General features: G+C 36.5%; 3 protein-coding genes across 6 annotated transcripts in view; all 3 read right to left on the reverse strand.

Moving 5' to 3' along the window:
• The window catches only part of LOC115240655 (sodium/potassium-transporting ATPase subunit alpha), a 60,601-nt gene extending 48,007 nt beyond the window's left edge, over positions 1-12,594 (reverse strand). For 2 of the 4 annotated variants that reach the window (XM_029815935.1, XM_029815936.1), the window contains exon 1: positions 11,973-12,592. In XM_029815935.1, coding sequence (XP_029671795.1) covers positions 11,973-12,002 — 30 coding nt within the window. In that variant the 5' untranslated portion in view covers positions 12,003-12,592. Of the gene's footprint in view, positions 1-11,972 lie in introns of all 4 variants that reach the window. The other 2 variants (XM_029815943.1, XM_029815940.1) reach the window with 2 other exon arrangements.
• Positions 12,595-13,163: 569 nt separating this feature from the next.
• Positions 13,164-15,147, reverse strand: LOC115240663 (NPC intracellular cholesterol transporter 2-like). The gene is made up of 3 exons (XM_029815951.1): positions 14,790-15,147; positions 14,529-14,696; positions 13,164-14,200 (listed from the first exon to the last, which is right to left on the reverse strand). The coding sequence occupies exons 1-3, from the start codon at positions 14,806-14,808 to the stop codon at positions 13,932-13,934; spliced, it is 456 nt and encodes a 151-aa protein (XP_029671811.1). The 5' UTR covers positions 14,809-15,147; the 3' UTR covers positions 13,164-13,931.
• A 99-nt stretch (positions 15,148-15,246) lies between these two features.
• The window catches only part of LOC115240658 (D-beta-hydroxybutyrate dehydrogenase, mitochondrial), a 6,171-nt gene continuing 4,452 nt past the window's right edge, over positions 15,247-16,965 (reverse strand). The window contains exons 5-8 of the mRNA XM_029815947.1: positions 16,919-16,965; positions 16,382-16,687; positions 15,792-16,035; positions 15,247-15,536 (exon numbers count right to left, since the gene is read on the reverse strand). Of these exons, the coding sequence (XP_029671807.1) occupies positions 15,416-15,536; positions 15,792-16,035; positions 16,382-16,687; positions 16,919-16,965 (718 nt within the window). The 3' untranslated portion in view covers positions 15,247-15,415. The remainder of the gene's footprint in view (positions 15,537-15,791; positions 16,036-16,381; positions 16,688-16,918) is intronic.

The following is a 16,965-nucleotide window of genomic DNA, read 5'->3' on the forward strand; positions in this document are numbered from 1 at the left end:
AAAAAAAAAATTAAAGAATGTTATTAAATCTTATTTTTCTTGAAAAATAAAATATGCAGCTTTTTACTTTTTAAAAATTTTAAAAGACTCGAAATTTATTTGAAATCGAGAAAAACTGAATTATGATACTTTAATAGTAATATTTTTTACCGCTGATTCCTACATTATTTTCTTTTATATATATCATATCCAATAAATTAATTAAAGAGAGAATCAATTTCAAATAAACAGTTTAAAATTGGCATTAAAATGAGACCAAGTATTAATCGGTCTTTCGTATAATCCCGTAGAATTCATTATTATCTTGCATTATTTACCTATTTTCGCGGATTATTTCCACTAATCAAAGATCCGATGCTCGCCGAGCCTCGGTTCCTCTGGGATATATCGAATACCTACTCGTCGATGCAAATAAATTAAGGACGGAGGAAACGCGTGCGAGATACGAGATAGAGTTATTCGATTATGAAGCCGCCATGATTCGACGACGACGTCGCGACGCTATGTATCGACAGGAAAAGATCGGCGGCGCTTTCGCTGGAAAAGAAGTCCATACACGCGTGGGTAGTCGTCGATGGAAACGGGCAGATAGTGGGCGTGCAATTTCGACACAGAACGACGAGCAGTTAACTCGTTGAACGGCCGCTCTCTCGGATGTCCCTGGTGTGACACGGTACGAGATAACATTAGAGGAAACATCGGAACAAGATAAGAGAAATAGAAAAGTCTGGGAGGGAGGAGGGAAAAGGCAAAGGACAGCCTAGCGTCCGTTGACATGCTTTAGTAGGGCACATTTAAATATGAGAGGCATGAAAGCTCGTATTTTCCAATTTCAACTTGGGTTCGAATTTTAAAATCTGGGATACGTAATCCGGGGGATGATTTGAATCTTCACCGAACTCGTAGAAACAAAATCGATTTTTAGATTTTAATTTGAAGTCTTAGTTTCTTCTAATAATAGCCTGAGGATTGGCTTGAATATTATTTGATGTTATATAATCTTTGATAAGAAAGCCAAAATTTTTTTTGACATTAAATTATGCGCGATCCCCACAATCTTTTCTATTTCAAATCTCTTAAGACAGAATTCTTCTCGCATAAACGTTAAAGTTATCCGAGATTTAACTGATTTTTTTTTTTCCACATCTAGAAGAGGACAAGGCATTACTTGAGCCGCGGTTAAAGAGCGTTAGCCAAAAATGTTAACAAGCTAAATAAAAAATGCAATGTAATAGTGCAATAGTAGTATCGCAACCGCGCTCGACTAAATGTTTGATGAACGCACTTTGTCCCTCGGATTTTCATTCGACTCGTCAATCATGTCGAGTTAGAATGCCGAATAATGCCGATAACGCCCATTGTTGTGACAAACCGGCCTTTTTCCGTCAAAATAGAAAAATTTTACGGAACGATATCGACGAATAAGTGCAATTATTCAGATATATAAAAAGAGAAGGGTAGAGAAAGAGGGCAAAGGAAAGAAGTCGGTAGGCCGGGGTGAAGCGAGAGATCCTCGAACAAGGGTCGGGGGTGGGTGGTGGTGGTTGTATCGACCGCGCCGCACTGCGGGGCTTTATCCCCTCCCGCGCCACCGCCGCCGCCGTTTCTCTCTACCCGCTGACACCCTTCTGCCCCTACGACTGCCTCCTCTCTTCCTCTTCCTCCTCGTCCGTCCCTGCCCCCCCCCCATATGTCGTCACATATACAGACGAACGTACGGTCTCTTCCTTCCTCGAATCGCTTGCCTCACCCTGCACCCCGCATTCGGTCAGTAACCCACTCGCTTCCGGTAAGTAACTCTCCGAAATCGAGTAAAGGGGTGAATTTTTCATTTTCCACCCCTCGGCGTGTCGAATTTCGTGCGAACGCGTGTTCGTTCACCTTGAAATTTCACGATCGATAAGCGAGTGTCGAAATCGCGCCAGTGTGTCGTTAATAATTTACACGTCACGGATTTACGCGCGATATCATGTGAAAAAAAAAGGGATGCCGATTAAAATGCGATTGGATACAAATAATGCTAAGTAATATTTCTTGCATCGTGGAAAAAAGACAAAGAAGATGGAGCCGAAAGGGAACACTTCCGGCTGGTGAATATATATGTATATGTGTGTGTATGTGTATGTATGTGACTGTATCAGCTGTTTCGCCACATGAATACAGCAAGCCAAGCGATGCCTCTACTGGGGATAGTAAAAAGCATCGATACGTGATATTTTTACTTATTGGTAGTGAGAAGCGTCATATATCAACGCTTTCTCTGAGCATCTCTGGGCTCCATGTTCTTTTCGAAATTCCGCTCAATTTCACGGCGATCTACAAGACACCACACACATTTCAAAATAATCGATATCAAAACGACTAAATAAATGTCAAAAATTACTATTTTATTCATTTTTTTATTTCGTTGAATTCTTAATAGAATCACGCATCATCTGTCATTTTAACTACATAGTACTTAATTACAATCTCAATTTTGTTCAATTTTTTCTCAAAATTACTATTTTTTTCTCTCGGAAAGGCATCCGGTTCCAAGAAAATCAACGGTTGCTGCGAAAAATAAATATCAGGGACACTCGTACCTCCACAAGCGAATGGCTAATCGATCATTATTGATCCTCTGCGATTTAACGAATAACGCGAAACATTATGTAATCATCGCGTCGGTTAGACAACGATAATAGACAACGATAATACTATCGTAATTTGTCCAACGGCTTATCTCATTAGCACATCGCGCATTAAATTAACAACTACGACTATAGATAAAAAACGACCGCAATTACGCTTTTACCGAGAAGAATTGCATAATTAATTAACATTATTAATTTCTGCGCGATCGCTTTCTAAGAATAGTACGAACGGAGCGACCATATTCAAATTTTCGATCCTCTTCTCCTCGGCTGCTAAACGCGGTTACGTAACACGGTGAACGTTACATAACGTACCAAACGTGTATACGAGTGATCGCTTAGAGAGGGTCGTTTGAATCGAACAACACAAAATGCCGAAGGTATATCTCAAATATCAATGACGTTTAAACAGGTCTCGATGATATTGTGACAATTATAAATTTAATTATAAACATTCGATCATTCAAATAATTACTTATATAGAAACCATTGGTTTCATGCACATTCCCGTTGAATTTATTTGTTATAAAGATATTTTTCAATGTATTGCACTTGTTCCATATGATAAGTACAATATTTATACATATTGAATACTTGATAAGTGAAATGGCTACTAAAATATTAATAGCCTTTTAGACGATTGAACTGATGTAAAAACTCTTGCGCTCTTTTATTGGATTAAGTTTATGTGAATTTATTTTATTCAGTTTATGCGCTATATTTTTTTTCCCGACATACATTATACATTCATTATGATATATTCGCATATATTTGATATTCGTATATATTTTTGGTAGAATTTCACTGTTAATAAATTGTTAATATTGTATTACGCCCACACTTTATTTACCGACGCACATTTTACTACATGAAAAAAATATTACAGTAAAAATGACAATATAATTTTTTTATTCAATAATATATTATATACGTATTAAGTATATTTTACAAAAAAGTATTGTAATTATTCAAATATATTGATGCACGCAAACAAATGCATAATTAATAAACAATAAAACAAATGCGTATAATTAACAATTTTTATAGTAAATAATATCTTAATATTGTTATATTCCAGCTTTACAATAAATATAAAAGGGAACATATTTTTCATGTAATTTGTACTGTAACATTTTTTCCGTGTACGATGTACTAGCATAATTATATTTGACTAACAGATCATACGAAAAAAACAGCTGTTCTTTAGTAAAATCTCGGCTGTCATATTATAATAGAATAAGTAGCTCAGTAATACGAAATCCCTATCGACACATTTCTCTGCAAAGTTAATATAAATATTTTAGCGAAACGCGACAAATTTTATATCACACGTAGTAAAAAAAAAAAATTAAAAAAATTAAAAAGAACCGTCAGAGGATCTCAGGAAAAGCTCGAAAAGCTGTTGAGATCTCAAGATGAAATTTACACGATTCGTTCGTCATTCTGAGGACTTGAAATTAAGGGTTGTCATATTCTCTCGCGAGCCTCTTCTCCGGCGGCAAGCAATTCCACTTTAATAATTTCATGGAGTTGATTACGGGGCAAGGGCCGGATTAGAGACATTGAGTAGGAAGGAGGATGTCTTATTTGCGTCGGAAGCAGGATTTCTGCGCTCACACGAGCGAGCGAGCGAGCCGCGCTCCGGTATCCGGTTGCAAAGAGAGGCCCGCGCTGACAGGAAATAATAAGGTTTCGTTGGCCGTACGTGTGTTCATCGATTTCCAATCGGCAGCTCGTACAATTTTTATCGGCACTGCGGAAACGAGGTGCGTCGAATTAGGAGACGTATACACCGATCGTAATCGTCGAACGTGACCGATTACGCGTCATCCATAATTACGGCACGTTATCGAGGCATAGCGACCAGTTTTCGATTTCAGATCAAACGAATGCCTTATAAATAATCCCTTCTCGCGTTCCAAGTATCGCGGTAAAAACGTGCGCAATGCAGAATAAAATTAAAACGATCGGTAAATCCTATCGTAGTATACAATATACAGAACAAAGCGAATGTGAATAAAGCATGAATATGTTTCAAAATGTTGAATAATAAAAAATATTAAGAGATTTGAAGCGTCTTGAGAAATACACATCTTTCGAATACATTTTATCTTTTTCTATAAAAAGGAAATTTTAAGATCAATAAATTTTTTAATAAATTATAATTAAATAAAATTATTTATTTTTTATGCATAATTGTTGTCATATTGAGACGAATACAGTTATTTAATAGTAATCAAAATCACGGATAGAGAGAAGGCGATTGTATCTTGTTGACTTTAAAATTCCTTTGATAATGTCACGGAGACAAAAAATTAAATATATCCTAAGAAAATATGGATGTTCTCTAAAACACAACCTCGCCTAATAATTTTTTCATATTATTAAAGGAATTCTGTTTTGTTCTAATCTAAACAATAAAAAGATCCATTTTCTGAATATTCAGATTATCGTAGCAATGTAATATGATCCTAGTATCGCGTGATAACAAGGGCAATACGAAGGCATTGATGCACGTGCTATGAATTTGCAAGTCATTTCTCGTAATATTCATCACAAAGAGATGCTATATTATTAATATCCTATTAATAATATACAATAAAAAATTAATTTTATACAAAATTTATATTATACACATAAAAATTTATATATAATGAAAATGTTTATGTATTTTCCATTTTTAATCATCCTTATAAATTTAAAAACGCGTCGCACTTTATAAATTATAATTTGCCAAAAAATCACACGAAAATATGAAAGATGCATAATTCGGAAACCAATTATGCACAAATTTTTGAAATCGCCTCGATCAAGAAAAATGCATTTTTAACAATTGGAACCGCGCCTAATATCCTAGAATCCTAGAACTTAGCAGGGATTGAAATGACTAAGCGCGATGCTTACCTTCTTCCTTTCTTCGCTTTTTGCGAATATTATTCTCGTCTCGGTGAGATAATATAACCATCGTCTGGAATATTCTATTATAATATGAGCGACATTTTCGCGACGTCGTCGATCGAAGAGCGGGAGGATGTAATGGCTTATTCGTTGATAATATTATGTAACACTGACGCGCGATTAGGTACGCGTGTTAATAGCTTTATCTTTAATTAAAAGCTACTTGAAAATTGTCCATGCGATTAACAATTATAATGGTCACAAAGGTAAACGACTAGAAGATGGCTCTGTGGCAGTACTTTTCACGTAAATAAAATATACGTTCTTAATTAATATCAACTAGCGACAGAAGCCATCGTCGAATAAACCATCGTTCAAACAATTTTTAATTCCTGCTTTAAGCAATTACTGGTAATCGCTTGAGAGCTTTATCTGTCTTTGTATATACAGCTTATTCAAACACATTCGCGTAGATATTATAAAATAGTAAAAGATTAGATGTAAGATAGGTAAGGTGTGTGTAAGATAGTATTCGCAAAGAATATATTAATCGTGTCGACCACTTTATACATTATTATTTTATACAAATTGATAATAATCTAAATCGTACTTTTATTCTTTTACTTTATACTTATATTTAGAAGTGAATTAACGACAGAGATAGTATATTCTCTCTTATTTGCCTTTACATATTTAACGGTTCAGTCTATTCTGAGATATTTGTAAAATATTAAACCTAATTTTATCCAAAAAAAAAAAATTGAAAAATATTGTGTTATTTTAAAATATTTTAATTTTGGTTAACTTCAAATTCTTTTTTTAATAATTTTGCTAGAAATGTATGAATAAACATTCGGAAACGGCATTTCTGAATAAACGATAAGCAATTAAATTATATATAAAGATTTAATTTCTTTCGATGTCAAAGAGAAGATAAAGCTTCACGTGGATCTCCGCGTCAAAGCCACTCGAGGAAGACGAGCAGCACGTACGAGAGGAACACTCTTGAGAAGAATGTGCGCGCTCCCCTGACACACATTGACACACTCGTTAAAATAACGACATAATGGCTAATTCAACGATAATCAGCGCAAACTATAGCGTTCGAATTAGCATCGAAGGTGAGGCGAGATCGATGCGCGGAGAGAAAATCTGACAGAAGAAAGAAAGAGTGATATGATCATTCCGCGAAATCATGTTCCAATTAATTGTTCGGGTTTGAATTATTATTGCACCGCTTACCCGAGTTGTGTCATATCGTGAAAAAATTTCAACCACAAGTATATATTATAAGAATGTGTGTGAGAGAGCTAGCGTACAGACTATATTATAAATATATTATATGAAAAAATCGATTTTTTTCACGCAAACATGATTGTTTAATTAAAATCTGATAATTTAAATAAATTGATAATTAATAAAATACATTAATCAATTAATTCGAATTAGATTATGTTATCTAAAAAAAATATTTCAAGAAATAATATAAGAGAGAAAATTCAATTCTCACAAACACATAAAATAACCGATATATAAATATTTTATGTAATGCAAAGATAAAAAGAAATAAATATTCTTATTTGTGCCCTTTATATTTTATCTCTGAATAACAAAAATATCACAACGCTGTTTTTTGATAAACATGAAACCTTTCATCTATCTTTTTCTCAACTACATTTTATCATCGCTCCATAATTTTTTTCATATAATTATTTTCTACTGTGTATACGCGCCTATGCACTAGTTAATTCCATTCCTTCAAAAATTGTTAGTTTCTCTATCGCAGTTATATTTTATCGTTTTTTAGTGATCGAAAGGAGGCGAGCATGAATTGCCAGCAAATTGACTCGCACACATCTAAATCTATAATAAATCGACATATAAAATTTCTGATGCGGTTTACGCGCCGCGTGCCGCCATCTTGCTGCAGATGGGCAAAACGACTCGACCTGGTCATGACGAGCTCGCGATCGATCGTCGAAGGGTGCGTCCAATAATTTTTCAGCTGATGTGTGCGGTCTTCGGGAAAATTAGCATATGCGATACACGGACGTCCAAAAGATACACAAAATTTGGAGATATTGAAAATGTTATTTTCTTTTCAAATTTGTAATGAAAGAGAAAACAATAAAAAGATTAAATGTCAATGTTGTGATATTTTGAGATGCATTTACAAATGTTAAAATTTATTTAACATTTTTAATTGCTATATATTGCAAAGTGAATTTTATCGCTTCTTTGCTGAAAATTTTATTAAAATGCCGTCCTTGTCTTCGCAATTTTCAAATGTGAAATATTATTCTAGTATCAGAATTAAACTTCTATTAAAATCTATTAATATCGCAATTATATGAGAATAGAAAGAAAAAAAAACGATACTGCTCGCACCTTTTATTTTATGATAAAAAATTCAAAGTGATACGTTAGAATCGATTAAAAATTAACTCTATAATCCTTTATCTCAACCTATTTGCGCGAACATAATTCTAATCACTTAATTTTCTCTCAAATATATTTACGAGAACATAAAAGTCGCAAGGCAAACGCGATATCGAATTCCTGTACGATAGCGTATATCAAGTTACTTAAAGCTGCCGACGTTGCGATGTGTTTATCCTATATATCGTTCGGTTACAATCCACTATGTGTTCAATAGTATGTACCAACGCAACGGCGAGAGTCCCGTCATCGGTGGGAAGGGGAAACGAGTTTATGATATGGCCGCCATGGGCTGCATATACTCCCGTGGATTTCTCCCTCTCCGTTCTCGACTGGTCGTGACCTTGACACAAATCCGCACCGGAAATTCACGAGATGTACGATTTCGAGTTTATTGGCAAATTGTTTTTTTTTTTTTTTTTTTTTTTTTTTTTTTTTCTTTTGTTTTTCTCACATTCCCGTCGAATTTTGTGGAATGTCTCTCGTCTCACGTTCACCGAATCTTAATCGCATCCGTTTCAAAACTGTGACGTAGTCTATTGATAGCACAGGCCTTCTATATGCGCGATACACGCACGTAATCATATTCAGGTCGTTTCCGCTTTCTTTTTCAAATATTATTTCTGGAAATCGAGACACACACACACGTACAGAAGGAACGATAATATCTAAATACGGACGCTTCTCAAACTATAATCGACGGAAAGTTGAAAGATTCTGATGTATAAACTTCAGAAATAATAGAGTTTGGTAACGAAATTTTATGCTTGATTTAATTTCAAGAGTATATCTTACTTTAAGACTTCAAGATACTAAAGTTGAAAACTAAGTACTTGCATGTGTGTGTGTGTGTGTGAAGATTATACGTACAAACCATCGTAAAAAAAAAATTGGCTCAAAGTTTGCCAAAGAATCGATAAAATTAGAAGTTAACTCGCGATTTCTAGGGCACCCGTATATATAATTCCACTCGCTTCTCCTCGTGTTTCAAAGCGCTTGAAACGTCAAAGTCAGAATTAAAAATCGAGATTTACATCCGTTGCAGCGCGCGGATGTACGGAGAAATTATCGGTATGGCGGGAGAAAGAAAATGGAGAAATTACACGCGAACAACGGAAGTTCATCGATTCAAAATTATGTACACGGCGCGTATTCGTGTCACAAAGCGGAGATATGCGCGGGCTGCATACACAATGTGTGGCGAAATACCGCAAATAACACTGTCCTATCATATCGCTTCACGCTTCGAGAGAAGTTACGATTTCCGGTAAAGATGGAATATTCGAGGAATGTATAACCGCGATAATATGTAGTATATCTCGCACGGACACAGAGTTGCGCGAAACCGCATCTCGCATGCAGTTGGCCAAGTTGCTTGACACGAGATATGCAACCTACGCAAATTTTATAATTACGTTAACGTAGCGACATGTAGCGCAACATGTGTGTGTTCGGATATTCCATATTTTTGTCAAAATAAAATGTACGATTACATAAGATTAAGCAACATTTAAAAGTGATAAAAAAAGTGGAATTCATTAATCTATATAAAAAGAATTGCGTTATATAAATATTCGCACAGTCCATAGTAACTAAACAGGTTATAGGTAATTAATTTTTTTAGAATCTTGACTGGTTATTTAAATGCGAACGTGAAGAAACGAATGAATCATACTTAAAATAAAACTAGACAGCGAATAATTAACGTTGTTTAAATAAGAAGATTAAATGATTCATGGACCATTTAAATACCATTCTAGCCGCCGTAAAAATATACTTCGTTCAAAATAAAAAAGACTAAATATTTCGATTAATTTCATTGAAGAAAAAGCGAGTTGAATTCACCACGAGGCCCGAACCCTTCGATTACGCAATACCACGTGCACATTGGAACGTTCTAGACTACTCGATCGGTCGAGGAAAATTTCTCGAAACACTCGCATACTAATTACTCACAAAGTGACACACGCATCGCGTCCGTATAGTCAATGTCACGTGTGTGTTTTTTTCTCAAAAGAGATAATCATCACACGCGCTCGCTTTCTCCTCCGTCCATCTCCGACAATCGAGAAGCCTTATCTCTCGACATCACGTGATTTTATTTTACAGAAATAGTTACGCGCTCTCCGTAAAATCGTACATAGATCAGTGTCGTATGACGATGACGTATCGCGACGATTAAAAGATTTCGCGTCAGAGTAAATCATTTAAAAGGCTCCTCCACAAATATCGTTTCGAACTACTATAGCAAGATCGTTCTCGATAATAGCGAATAATATTTGCCTAACGAGAGGATATCGATGCCGAGAAAGGAGGGAGAAGGAGAGACAAAGAGAGAGAGAGAGAGAGAGAGAGAAAGATATTTCTGTCGCTCGCATAAATATGCCCGAGAAAATATTCTTGGCCTTTTATATCGTTTGAACGTTCATCGCGCCAATCGAGCGGTCAATCTATTTGAAGAAGCGCGTATTCTTTCCGATGACCGGATAATATATGTGATTTAATACGCAAGTCAGCAGAAATAGTTTGAGAATTTATAAATTAAAGGTTTTTATATATAGCCGCGATATACATGTACCATAGGAAAAATATTCCAAAAATCCGCCTTTCTCTTATTATTTTCTATTACGTATCTATGTAGATTATTTATCAATTTCCTATCATTGTGAAAATTTAAATATTGTGTAAACATCCATAAATTTTCAAGACTTATTCCATTTTTATCTTTGTGAATACCGATATTTTCAAACGCATGTGCTGTGTGTGAACAGTTCATAAATCCGCCATAATCATACCATGATTTCTATCTTCGATAATGATTGTAACTGTCGTGAGTCACGCCGTTCAGTGACACCTGTACCGTTATATTTACATTTTCCAAGATATATGTTGCTTAAATTGAGTAAAAAGTTCAACAGAATTATCTGTAAGACACACACATTTTTCATTCACATTCCTCTTTGTCGCTTCGTATATCGTGAATATATTGCGTAATTTATAGCCCTACACAGCTACGCATATAGAAGGGGAGACTAATTGTAAGAGAAGCAATTGATACACATGTCGCTGAACCAAAATTCATCGTAATATCTGACACAATAATCCAATATTGATTACCAGGCGTAGAAATTTCTATTTTTGTTAACCTTATCACGACGAATCGACTGTTAGTATTAAATTCTCTATCATATATTTAAAAAAAAAAAAAATCTTTATTTTATGTTTTAATTAAAAACAAGCAAGTATAGATAGTGATGAGTATTCATTTAAATTTCTTGCAAATTTTCAATTAATGAAGTCATTGCTCTGTATTTCGAAACATTTCGAATATTATTCAAAGTTATACAATCTTGAAAATCTTGATAGATCTTGAATTCTTAAGTGATTCATCATTTCAATCTCTTATATAAATGTTATGTTTCTACATAACTAATAAATAATTCTTAAAATAAAATTTAAAACATTGACGTGTTATATTTATTTATAATATCCCAATACTGTCTTTTACTTTCTCTCTCTAAAATTTATTAAAATATTCATAACTTTTCAAGATATTTCAAGACCAAAAAATTTTCGTACTATTTCGAAGCATCTTGATTTTTTCCATCACTAGGTATATTAGAGATATCGCGAGATTTAACGCGGGAAATACCGATTACTCCGTGAGCGATTTAACGGACGGATTTATCGAGGCAGGGAGGGCGTGGTTATTCCGGACAAAGCGACGTTCCTGCGTGGACGACGACGTGAGCGACGTATGGCGTCGCGACGAGTCACGAAATGACGATCGAATCGACGTCGGTTCCACGAAATACGATCGTTGTTCCAGGGGAACCTCCGTCACAACCGCGGCAAAAAAAAATCCGTGATGCGGCCAACGTTCGGAACGTCGCTCAACGTCCGCGACATGCTCGATGTTTCCCAGGCGCGGTTCGGGTCACCTCTCCTCTCCCGAGGGAGGGGAGGGAGAGGAAAAACCGAACACGAGGAAAGAGTACTGACCTCGGTGTCTAGCTTCCCCTTGGACGCCATCTTGACAACAAGCCGGTGGCGCTCGGGCTGTCCGCGACCTGACGTTCCTCCGGCTACCTGCTGCGCGCGTCGCGCCGCGTGTTGCACTCACACCGCGCCCGATGTCTTTTCAACGATGTCTTCCGTACACTATACCGCGTAAGAGAGAGCACACCCGTTATAATCTCACCGTTTGTACACACGCGCGAAACGATCGCGTGCAACTCGACTCACTTCGCTCGCTCTGCGAACGAAACAAACGAACGAACCGCTCCCGCGCGACCTCCAACGAGCGAACGCCCGTCGAACGAAAGAGGGAGATGACACGCATACACAACCGCGCGCGCGCGCGCACACACACACGGTACGCGCGATGTTGAAGGGGGGAGGGAAAAACAGGTGGGACAAAAGGAGAGAGCGAACGACGCGCGCGGTGACGTCACGGCGCGACGCGCTTCCTCGCGTAATACTACTATCGGCGGGGAATCTCACGAGCTTACGGCGTGATCTCGCGATCGCCGCGACGGCGATCCCTTTCACTCTGTCCGGACGATGATTTGCGACGATACTGCGACGCGCGTGCCGCTAATTTTCCCTCGCGTCCGCCATCTTACCTGCGTTATCGCCGTGAATGTGGCGTCGATTCGCGTCCGCCGACGCAAGACGCAACATGTGGTGTCCCCTACTCTCGCCTCGTCTCGCTCTCTCTTACTTTCTTTCTCTTTCTCGCGCGGGGACGTAGCGCGGTCTACGCCCCGCAGTTTCAAAATTTCTCACATATATACACAGATACTATTTCGTAACCTGCGACACGTGTAGATATCTGATATTAAAACGATCTGATATCTAATTTGTGCAAAATATACTTTCACATTCTTTCGAAGAGGGCTATCTCTAGATATTTAAAATGATACTTGAGATAATCTTTTGAATCAACATCAGCTCGTATACAGCCAAGCCTAGAACAGATTTTGCAAAATGTCCGCTACAAAATATTTTGTTAGCAAAATATCAGCAGAAATCTTTATTAGCGAGATCCGCTAACAGAATACGATCTGCTCGGTTCCTGCTATCAATTTAAACGGGAGCTCATAATGCGAGTATAGTTAAATTTTTTTGCGCGATATATATATATTCTGATCGAATCTGCTGTCAAATTGCCAATAAATATCCAACAGTTTACTTACTAGGATTATTCTATATTGGAGGATACGGCAACATATATTATTCGCCAAGAGAGAAAAATGTATCGTTTTTTTTTTTTATATTTTATGTGAAACTCTCTCTGACGACGATCTTATGTGTGAATATAGCGCTAGAAATATTACCACATAACGTGACATTAGTCGCGCGTAATTTGATTTTAATAAATTACTTCAATATTCATTACGAAACTCGCGATTAAAATTATTACATATAATAGTTATCAGCTTTCAACAAGTTTATCGTAATCCTGTCGATTAATCATTGCTACATCGTCTGCCACATATTACTTTCGTTTGATCACCTTGAAGAAAAATTTATTTGGCGAGTTATCTTATTAAATCTTTGATTCGACATTGCTGAACGATTTTATTATATAAAAGATTTATGAGCGTAGAAATACAGCCGCCTATGTGTGATTTAATCATTTCGTTATTGGTTTATCGGATTATAATATCAGATTGAAATTGCTATCAACAGTTTCGAGTCAAATCAGGCATTTAACTACATTTTAATTTATTTTCTTGAATCTTGAAAAATAGAATCTTGCGATATACATATATATCTTAAAGCTCAATTCTATATCGATCATATATGTCTCATCGGACATAAAATACAAAATTTCATTATATTATACATTCGATATTTGATAATATGGGCACATTGTAGCAAAAAAATAGTGGACAAAATTACTTCGTTTATATTTTATTATCATACGCCTTATCACAATTTCGACGAGAAAGAAACCTATTTATTGGTCACCTTCACATCCACATTGAAGCACACCTGTACATTTTTGTTCTCGTCAACTAGGCTGAATTCGATGTTTATAGTCACAGTCGGATATGTCTTAGATATCGGCATCTCGAGATTGTACGTGACCTCTGCGTCCTTCTTCAATGGGCATTCGCCATTTATCAGGGACTTGCAGGCATCCTGCTCGGGATATGGATATGGTATCTTGGCACCCATGACCGTAACCATTACTCGCGGTACAAGCGATTTCGCATCGGCATCTGTACAATAAAACGTAAGCGTATGGTAAAAGGCCGGCTGATCTTTCTCGCTACGTTGAAAATGGAGATGCCAGGAAGGATGGATATATTGCCGGACAACAACCAATGGATGGATATATTCAAGTGTGAGTGTATGTATATCAAATCGAACGTACACAAAAGAAAATACTTTCGCTTAATTTTCACTATCAAATTGCCACTTTTCGTTTCTCATATAACCATACCGTTTCTAATGCAAACCTGACATTTATGAGAATTTAACACTATAATCTTTTTTACTTTATATATGTACACACACATTTTTAATCTACGCACTAACATTACTTACTAGCGACAAAGTCCCACTGCGCGGTCAAGTTAGTCCCCTTGTAGATGATGCAAGGAGAACCGTCACATCCCTCTATCCTTAATTCCAAAGGTAGAGGTCCGTCATCGCATGGATAATGCGGGGTGCTCTGCAGGGATGCCGCGACGCAGAATGCAGCGATTATACAAGCTGCACATACGTCAACATACAACAGTCAAATATACTATAATTTTCAGAGACTCGTGTATCTATCAGAAAATAAAAATTAACGACAAGATTTACCAAAGACGAAAGCCTTCATGGTGGCGTCCTCCGAGAGAAATGACAATCGATGTGATTTTCGGTCGGCGAGAGGCGGCTATTTATTCGCCCGATAATATCTAATCGAACACCTGGTTGACCTAAAATCTGATAAGCTCATTCAACGAATGAAAAACCTATCGAAAGCTCGATAGCAGACACCTGTGTCAATAATGTTGCAAGTTTACGGAAATTTTATCAGTCAGCACACAAAGTAGTATTGCGCATTTGAATGGCTCAAATAATTTGTTAGCAATAAAGTAATTATTGATTTTGATAAATGTAACGGTTTTATAGAACTACATTACAACTATTAAACAGCTACGGGGTACAAGACAATACAGATTGACTAACTTGACGACTTTATAAAATTATTCTTTCGAGAAAATATATGCAACAGAAATCGATTTCGAGGATAAGAAAAGAGGGTACAAATATGTTTTAATTATTATTCCCATTTTATTTATGTGTGTGTATCGAATTATATAAATATCATCTCTCTCCAGCTTTTTAAACTGGAACACTATATTCTTCTCTTGAGCGGAACGCAAGAGAAAACATTGGACTTTGAAAAAGTAAAAATTATTTAATAAGATAATAACAATGATTTATTGTTTGTTGGTCTGCCACGATGGTGCATTGACGAAACATTGTACCAATCGATCACGTATGCACGTCGGTGTGCTTTTAAACAATATCCGATAAAAGAAATATCTCCATGGTTCGCATCTGAAAATAATAAATTTATCATTATCTTAATGTATATAATCGGCACAAAAACGATGGCTAAGTTTACCTGCATTTTTTAAAATTTATAATAGCAAATTATAAATCTTTAAAAAAGGAAGTACACACAATAGAGATTATCTATGAAACATATCTCAAACATTTTTGACGCCGATACAATGAAGCAATTTTATTATTTGATCATTTGCACAATAATTTCATTAGTATAATAATGTAAAAAAATAATAAGATCACTACCTGTAAATCGCCGAAGGACAGACATCGAGAAGAGCGCTATCGAAGGTTTCGTAGATTCTCGGATTCGACAGAACTGTTATATTGTCTTGATTGCCAGACGACAGGCCTGCCTGGGAAAAATACTCGGCGTATCGAGTGAAATAGTTGCCATAAAATCGCTTCGTTTCATCCGACATGTGTTGTTCCATTTCGTCAAAGAACAATCGTTGCCGCCTCATGATATTACTTTCTGATATAAAACCACCTATTGCACAAAGAGAGAGAGAGAGAATTTTATTCAATTTTTTTCTGATTTTTTTATATTTTGGAATAATCTTGTCGTCGAAAGCAAGAACCGTAATAAGAGAAGAAAGAAAAACTTGGATCGATAAAATAAAAAATATTTTCAAGAAATCCAATTTTTATTTAATATGTAGTATTTATGAAATAAATCAGGGTGTTTACCCATATTTTGTAAAATAAATTTGTTCATGAAAGCTCTCTCTCTGTCTCTCTCTTCGTCCGGGCGCTGATTTTGCGCAATCAAATAGCTTTTTGTTCTCAATGCAAATAAAGTTATACATATAATCTTGAGTATGTTTTACACTGACCAGGTATAAAATCAACTACATTGACGCCATATTTGCCGACTTCTACCCGAAGAGCTGTGGTCCACGCGTGAAGGGCGGCTTTCGTCGCCGCGTAGATACTTATACCCGGCAAAGGATCGGCAGCGCAGTGGCTGGACACAACGATAATTCTGCTGCCGTTCTGCCGTATGATCGGCATCAGTTCCCGGGTGATTCTCATCGTTCCCAAGAGATTGACATTTATTTGATACTCTGTGAGATCTTGCGTCTGCCACTCGAACTCGCCGAACACCATCACCCCCGCGTTATTCACCAATGCACGCAGCACTATAAGCGGGTTGGTAAAAGAAATTTACAAACTGCAAATTCTTATTTTATATCCCTATGCTTTCGATTTTTCCTGTAGGATGCTCCTAAACATATACGAACGGGAGTTGATTTCTTGGATATAATTTCTTTAAAAAAAGTTCATAATCGAAGAAATCACCCCTCCTCTGCCCGCCCCTCCAAATTTTTCGCACATGTTTAGGAACATGTGTATATATATATATTGCTCACCTAATTGCCGTTCCTCCAATAGTTGCTTGCCTCTTTCCCCAAATCCC

This window comes from Formica exsecta, unplaced genomic scaffold (assembly GCF_003651465.1).
Source record: "Formica exsecta isolate Colony F162 unplaced genomic scaffold, ASM365146v1 scaffold443, whole genome shotgun sequence".
Lineage (NCBI taxonomy): Eukaryota > Metazoa > Arthropoda > Insecta > Hymenoptera > Formicidae > Formica > Formica exsecta.